Raw genomic sequence first — 8,481 nt, forward strand, 5'->3', positions numbered from 1 at the left:
TTGCGTTTCCCAAACTTGGACTCGTCTATCTCCACCACAGTTCCAGGGCCGCCAATCTTTTCGCTGTCCGCTTCAATTACCGTCATGCAAACTACTCGGCAGAACATGTTCCAATCCACTAACGTGTGATTGGAACTGACTCGAAGTTCCCGCTTTCTTTCGAGTCAACCGTCCCTTACCGCAACGGGGACAGGCTCCTGCGAAATCACCTATGACCCTGCGGGTGGTAAGCCAGTTGACAAGAGTCATGGCATCGAACGTGAGACGAAACATGTCATCATACACCATAGCGTGGCAGGATTGGTCGTTCATGTTTACAAAACAATGGCGGGTGTGGCTTCAACAATTGATGAATGGGGAGGCAGATCGTGACGTGACACACATGCGCAATCTATTATTTATTTAATTGCGCATGCGTGTTAATGGGGTGCCAATGACCCGTCAAACGAGCACTTAGCACCTGTGATAGCACTCGTGGTCCAGCGGTAGAGTATCGGCTAATTAACGCCTAGCTGGTGAGCCGGCGAAACGCATTCGAACTCCCACAGCGCTAATTGGATCTGAAAAAGTGGGCACGGTAAAGTGCACTACTCCCGTTGATCAGTGTTCCTCTGATCTTTCAGAAAGTCAATAACAGTCTGTGTCTGATTTAGTCGCAGAATTTCGGGATGTTTTCGTTGGTGGAGACAGTTTGTTAGGGCAGACAGATGAGACAGATGAGATCACTTAGTCCATCAGTACTGGTGGGGCAACCCCTATCAAATAGCAGAAGATGATATTTACAAAACATTACGGAGCTTAGTAGTATTAGTCCTTGGTCTTCACCTGTTTAGTGACCCAAAAAGATGGATCCTGCAGGTTCTGTATTGACTTTAGGAAATTGAACAATGTCACTTCAAGAGACGCCTATTGATGATCTGCAAGTTGCAAAAGATTTGTTCAGTCACATGAACCTGTCAGTTCGGTAGAGGGGAGGAATGCTCCTGATTCGGAGGGAGATGGGAATTCTACAGATGTGTGATGGTTTGGGAGTAGGCCGTAGACCATACAGAGACTCTGCAGTTTCTGGTGGGGTGGCTAACTGGTTACCAGCGTGGACTGAGGATGAGTGGCTATTACGAGTTATGTCCCTTCTATGCCTCGTCTATGGACCAATCAGATTCCACCTCTCGTATCACTTGCATTTGCTTCAAACAAAATGGAGGCTTCCAGTCAAGACAATCTGATCTATAATCAAGATCAATATTGAGATAAAACTGGTCTTATACAGTGATCCCTCGCTACAACGCTACCAATTGGGTCCAAATAATTGGTGGGCGTTATAGACGATGAGCCGTTTAACCGAGGCCGAGGCGGGGGAGCGCGCTCGGCCAATCTCATGATCTTCGCCTTGTCTCGCACATTGCAATGATACAGGTTGTTTAAGGTTCATAGTGTAAAAATAAAGATTTCCATTGTGTTTTCGCCGTTTGTTATTATTTACAAGCCTTAACTGTCACATTCAAAGTGATAGTAGTCTACTTACATGTAAATATCGATCGATAATGGTAGTAACAGACGCTATGAGTGAAGGGCCAATCACAATTCATTATTCAAGCACGGGGTGTTTCAGTGGCGTTGATTGGTCATGTTGCTTAAAATACGGAAAACGAGAGTTTTGACCAGCACTAGAATTTATTACATGTGCGCATTCACACACATTCATACAAATATAGATACACACATTTAAACAGAAATATATACATTATCAAAACAAAAAATTAGATACACATTCATACAGAAATATATACATTTATATTGCATTTGATACACATTCATACAACAACATTCAATAGATAAGATAAAAACATGTCAGGTTTGTACATTGTAAATACAGTACACTGTATTGTCCGATCAAATTGTTAGCTCTCATTTAAAATAATTCGTAATGCATTGTTGCTTCTTAGATTTCACAACATCCCTCCTCATCATATCCAAGAGGAGTTTTGCGTGCAGCAAGGTCGTGGTATTGAATGAGCTATTGGGGCTCTGTTGTATATATTGTATGGAAACCTCCAAACCGGCTACCGCTTCTTCCGCTGTACGTCGGGGGACACCGGGAGGCGGCTGTAGAGGTTCAGCATCTTCATCTTCATCATCATCATCGCTACTTGATCGGGCGTCCTCGATCAGCTGATCATCGGATTTGTTTTCTGAGGTCGGGAGGTCATTGTCGCATGTGGCCCATAGTCTAACCGAAATCGGATCGACCTTGAGGGCTTCTTCGCCGGCATAGTCTTTGTACTTAGCAACAGCCTCGGTTATGTCCGTTTCTGTGAAGCCGAGGAAATCATCATCAAAGGCGCTGCCCAGGCCCTTTCTCCAGCAATTGTCGATGGTGCTTGTTGTAATTTGACCCCATGCGTAGTGCGTTATGAAAATGACGTCCTTCATTGTGACCGTCTTTATGTAGTCTGTTGGGGGCATAGCGAAATCAAATTGGTGATAAGTTTCCTCTTGCAATGCGATTTAAATGCCTTTATTATACCTTGATCCAAGGGCTGTATTATTGACGTTGTGTTTTTCGACAGGAGAACGGCCTTGATTTTGCCGTCGTGTGAAGACAACGTTGAGGCAGGGGGATGGGCTGGGCAGTTATCCAAAAGCAGGATTGCTTTTTCTTTGAGTTTTTGTTGTCTCAGGTAATGTCGTACGGCGGGGATGAAACCAGTCTTTGAAGATGTATGCCGTCATCCACGCATTCTTGGAACTTTGGTAGACCACTGGCAACGTAGAGCGGTTCACGTGGTGGAGGGCGCGGGGGTTCTTCGCTGTTCCTATAACAAGTGGCTTCAACTTATGATGTCCGGTCTTGTTACAAGCGAGCAGCACTGTAACACGTTGCTTGGCCTTCTTGAACCCTGTCTTCCGCCTGGGGTCATTTTTCTCGGCGAGAGTCTTGTCTGGGAGCATCCGATAGTACAGGCCGGTCTCATCTGCATTGTATATCTGCTCATCTTGGAGGCCTTCCGCGTCAATGATATCTCGGAGTATCGATGGATAAGCAGCAGCAGATTCAACATCGGCAGATTTAGATTCCCCGCTGACGGTGATGGACTTGATCCTGTGACGTCGCTGGAACCTCCACAACCAGCCATCACTTGCCTTGAAGGTGTGGTCGTCCCCGTTTATCTGCCTCGACATCTTCTGGGCCTGAACCTTAAGTATTTCACCGGAAAGGGGAATACCATCGTGTCTGGATTGCGTGAACCACTCGAACAAGGCCTTGTCCAGAGTGGTGTCGTCAGCTCCACGGATCCTCTTCGTCTGCGGTCCTTTGCTGTCGTGGCATTCGGCGGCAGCTGACTGAAGTTTTTCTTCATTCTTTATCCACCCCCTGATGGTCCCCGCTGGAACGCCGGACTGGCAGCTCACACTGGCCTGTGAAGCGCAATCTCTAACTTTCTTCACGACGTCTAGCTTTTCTTGCACTGTGTACGCTTTCCTCATGTTGAAATTGGAATGCCCTTGATCTTACTTACTTACTTACTTATATTGGAGATTTAACGTGCGCTTTCCGACTGCAAGCGTATGTCGCACACGGGCCCGGCCAGGCCATTTAATGTGTTTCCAAAAAGGGGAAAAGTGAGTTTGTGCAACCCAGGAGGGGGCTTTAGGGGTTACTTATATAGTAATTTTGAAATTTTGAGATTTGGAAAGAATGCCAAGAGTGGGTGGGGGACGAACTAAGGGAGCTGTGTGTGTTGGGTGGTTATCAAATAAGGTAGTTTTGGTTTTAATATTTTATTTGGGGTTTAAATGCGACTAATTAGTCCTGTTTTTATTAGGTATATGCCTAAGGCTTTGAATTTTTCTAATTTATTTTGTGGATTTAGGATTGATTCTAGTGTTAGTCCGGTTTTAAGATTTAGGGTGGTCTGTAGTGTTGTTCGGTGTGTTTGGTAGTGTGTGCAGTGAATGAGTACGTGTTCTGGTGTTTCTTGTTGTTTGCAATGTGGGCAGTTTCCTGTTGTGTGTAGTTTAGCTATTTTACGGTGATTATTTAGTTTGGTGTGGCCTGTTTGTAGTTTGGTAATTATTCTGTCGATTTTTTTGGATGTGTGTAGTATTTTGGGTTTATTTAGGGGTTTTCTGAGTACTTTCCTGATTTGGCTATTTGAGTTTTGGTATATATTTTGCCATTTTTTGTTAATTTTTTGTTTAGTGACACTTTTGATTTCTGATTTTGAGCTGGGTAAGTTTAAGCTTATTTCTGGGAGTTTAAGGGATAATTTTGCTGCTTTATCTGCCTTTTCATTTCCAAAGATTCCTACGTGGGCGGGGATCCAAATGAACTCTATTTGTTTACCTACCTTAGTTAAGTTGTTTGAGCTATTGAGTATTTGATTTATTAGTTTGGGGCGGTTTTTAGTGTTTTTATTTTTGAGGGCTTGTAGTCCACTGAGGGAGTCGGTTAGGATGAGGATTTTTTGGTGTTTTTTAGATTGCTGATTGTGTAGTGCTGAGGCCATGCCCATTAGTTCGGCCGTGGCCCTTGATCTGATAAATTCACTTTATATACAGCAACGTATGTCAAGCCAGTTTAATTGGTTTGATACGGTTACTTGATCCGAATCAAAAGGAATAACCGTCGTGTTGTGACAGTAACTAATGTGAGTTGACAGTGTCGCCACAAATTGGATTGCCCACTAATTAACTTGTGATTTTTGTGAACTTCGCTTGTAGTTCTCTTTTATTGCATGCATGCGCTTCTAAGATCAAAGGATGTATAGTGTGAAAAGTTAACTAGTAGAACAATCGTATTTCCGGGACTTGCCACGGATGTGTTCAAACAGATTATTAGAACTCCATTCAGCGATAAACGGTTGATTATGCAATGAGAAGCGTTATGTGCAAATAAACGACGAACAACAATACAATCATGTCTGTGTAAAACTCTCAGTATTAAAAGTGTACATAAAATTTGGGAGCCATGCGATACCGTGCGTAGTAACCGAGGTAGCGCTTTATCGAAGAGCCCAATAACGAGGGATCACTGTATTGCAAAGTGCATCAAATCCCGTGAGCACCTTGAATAATATATATAAAAAGATTTGAAAAATATGTGTTGTAAACTAGTTTGAGGTGCACATGTTTTGCAATTCCAGCAATCGATCAATATCTACGCCACAGTTTACAAACAGGATTTCGATTTCGTTGTGCGATTTTAATTTGACTATGCATAGACTCGTTAGCCCAGCCAAAATGTAACTCCATAATACCCGCCTGGTTCGGTAAGGGTGGAAACTGGACTTTTAGAGTCAGTAAACTCTCTTACCTTGGGAAGATGCGATCCAACACCCCTTGGCGGTCCTTAGGGTTAGCTATCTTTGGCAAGGGTTAGCCATAAATTCTTACCTTTTCAAGCGTTTATAAGGTTAATTAGATTAGAGTCATCCTTTAAACACATATTGTCCCACCAGGACTCATCTGTTCAGGTTGGTTTCCAGGACGGAAACTGCAGGCTTGTCACTTTGGGAAAAAAGACGTCAAGGCGTGGCTTATGCAGTGGCGTTTTCAGTTGGCTCAACTAGGTTCTCGATTGCCTAAATAACTGTCATACAGACTTCCCAGCAGAACATCTTCCAATCCACTAACAGGTGATTGGAACGGACTCTCAGTTCCCGCTGTACAACGTGACCGGGAGTCTTGTACACCCAGTAGTAAAGATGTTAAGGAGCTGTGACAGGAGGAGCTGTGACAGGGTGAGGTGGGGTGAGTAACTCCCTTTCCGAATCGATACTTTCTGCCCACAGCTCTTGGTCCGGCATTGCCAAACCAGGGTGTCTTTCCCTCAGCTTGAGTCCTTTTTTCGTGTCAACTGGACACTACCACAACCGGGACAGGCTCCTGCAAAGTCACATATGACCCCATGGGCAGTAAGCCAGAGACATCGGAAGACATTGTCATAAACCATGGCATGGTTGGATTGGTCGTTCATGTTGACAATACAATGGTGGCTGTGGCTTCAAGAAAAGATGAATGGAAGGGCGGAGCGTGACATCACACGCATGTGCAATTCTATAAATTGCATGTGCGTGTAAATGGGGTGCTAATGACCTGTTACATGAGCACTGATTACATGTGATAGTGCTCATGGTCCAGTGGTAGAGCATTGACTAATTAACGCATTAATTAACCAAGCCAGTGACCAAGCCAGTGAGCCAGCAAAGCGCATTCGAGCCCCTACAGCACTAATTGGATCTGAAAAATTGCGCCCACTAAAGTGCACTTCTCCCTATTTGGTTTTCAAAAGGGGGGCTACCCTCGCTCCCCCATCACCCTTCCCCTCGTACTTTAGTTTTTGTTGACATGGTATTTCCGGTGGGATATGGGACGGTGTTACACTGGCTAATTGAGTCGCGCCGCTGAGACGACTGTTTGTTTGTGCAACATGACAGTGTCTGGTTGGGCAACCCCGGAAAATAGTTAATTTTAATACAGTCAAATAACATGCATACATCAAGAGATCATAGAACCTAGATCATGGTAGGTCCCTTAATTCCACACAGGAGTGCAAACCCGAAAATCTTGGTTTCCGGTGCGGCTAAGATCTTGATAATATCCTGAGTTAATCATTTTTTTATTTTTAGGACAAAAGCTTCTCGCGACAGAGGGTTTGTGTCATAGTGCAAACACTTGCTTAATAATTCATATTAAAATTGATAAAATACTCAAAGGTATCGTTGCAGTCAATCCTCGGACATCTCAAACAGGTTGTAAAAACATGCCGCCAGACAATAGATGCCTGTTTGCATTACAGCCACCAGCTGTGTGTCATTTCCAGATTGTTTGTTTCTTGTTTGTTTGATGTTTAACGCTGCACTCAGCAATATTACCAAGTCTGGACCAGACAATCCAATGATTGACACTTCCAGATTGACATGCTGACCAAAAACTATAATTCCCTACACAAATGGTGAAATCTGAAATAAGTTAGTAGGTGCAGTCTGACTGCCAAGTCATACTCTTTGAGTGCCTGCCTGCTGGCTGTGGGTCAGATATCAATCTGAAGCTCAAAATGTTCATGAGTACCTGGGAAAAAATTCATCTTTAGGATTGTTTACTTAACTGCTGAGTGACAAATCTTTATTTACTGTCGGTTAAAGTCCTGGTACATATCTGACAACAGCTGCCCTGGTGTCCTTGCGGTTGTGTTGTCTCCTACTTGATATGTGTTCTCAGGCGTTCTGACGTCTATATTTGGTCGTTAAACGCAGCACTCAGCAATATTCCAACTGTAAGACGGCGGTCTGTAAAATAAACGAGTCTGGACCAAACAATCCAGTGACTGGCACCATGAGCATCGATCCACGCAATTGGTATACGATGCCATGCATCAACCAAGTCAGCGAGCCAGACCACCCGATCCAGTTAGTCACCTCTTACATAGTCGCCTTTAACAGCAAGCATGGGTTGATGAAGGCCTTATTCTACCCCGGATCACACGGTACTCTGACGTCTATTAAGGATGGTGGTGCCAATCTGTGCACCACTTCACTTTGAGCGTCTTTCCTATAGTTGATACCGGAAGGCTTGCCATCTGTCAACGCTTCGTCATTCTTGAAGTGATGCAGCAAAACGGCTGTACCGGCAAACTTGATGCATCCGTCGAAAGACAGTACCACCATATTTACTCCATCGTTTGTAATTGCTTCTTTAGCTTTTCCACCACTCGCATCATGCCATTCATTGTCCTCCACTTATGGTGCTTCAGAGTGTTCATTGCATTGTTTTCATAAACGTCTTCGGAGACAACATGGTGCCTGGCTTGACACGAGTGCTCCCTGTCCATCTTCATCTTAAAGTGTAATATATACAATTTTGAGGGAGCCACGGCACAATGGAATAATAAAGATGAGGTTGACAGATTTTGCTCCGATAGCTTATTTGATACATTTGAGTTTATGTATACAGTTAAACATGTTATCGATATGTGCATGGTTTTACCCTGCTCTTGGCGGTAGGCACGATGAGGAAGCGGAGGGTGATTCCGACGGACTGCCATTTTAAAGTTAATTATCCCTTGCGAATATCTGAAAACCTTGTCCAAAAGGTAGCTAGCATTTATGGAGACTTTGCATGCAACTTGGGAAACCTTTGGCCGAATGGGGTGCAGATACAGATGTAACATAGGGGTTGATGAGCTTAGGGAGAGTGCCGAGATGGAAAGCAAGGAGCAGAGCCCTATGATGGTCGCTTGCGTTTTGGGCAGTTAGCTGCTTCAGATTCCAAGCCCATTATTTTACAGAAATACTCCAGAAGGGTTGTCCAATTTAGTTCGATTTTAAGATACACTCAATCACATTCTAATTTTGAAAATGCATTTGTACAGGCTTGTTTGTGCGAGACCTTTGGTTTTAGAAACTGCTGTGGCATGCCTGGCTCACACACGCTTCATCCTTCAATTTCTTTATGATAGAAAAGGGCAAACCATCACAG

General features: G+C 43.9%; 1 protein-coding gene across 1 annotated transcript; it reads right to left on the reverse strand.

Moving 5' to 3' along the window:
- Window positions 1-2,634: 2,634 nt before the first annotated feature.
- Window positions 2,635-3,489, reverse strand: LOC139446362 (tigger transposable element derived 5-like). Its single transcript, XM_071227698.1, has one exon. It carries the CDS (start codon window positions 3,487-3,489, stop codon window positions 2,635-2,637), a length of 855 nt encoding a protein of 284 aa, XP_071083799.1.
- Window positions 3,490-8,481: the final 4,992 nt, after the last annotated feature.

The sequence above is a fragment of the Haliotis cracherodii genome, unplaced genomic scaffold (assembly GCF_022045235.1).
Source record: "Haliotis cracherodii isolate W230 unplaced genomic scaffold, xgHalCrac1.p SCAF_6, whole genome shotgun sequence".
NCBI lineage: Eukaryota > Metazoa > Mollusca > Gastropoda > Lepetellida > Haliotidae > Haliotis > Haliotis cracherodii.

Coding starts and splice junctions, on each gene's coding strand:
- LOC139446362 (XM_071227698.1), bottom strand. CDS start 3,489: ATGAGGAAAGCGTACACAGTGCAAGAAAAGCTAGACGTCGTGAAGAAA.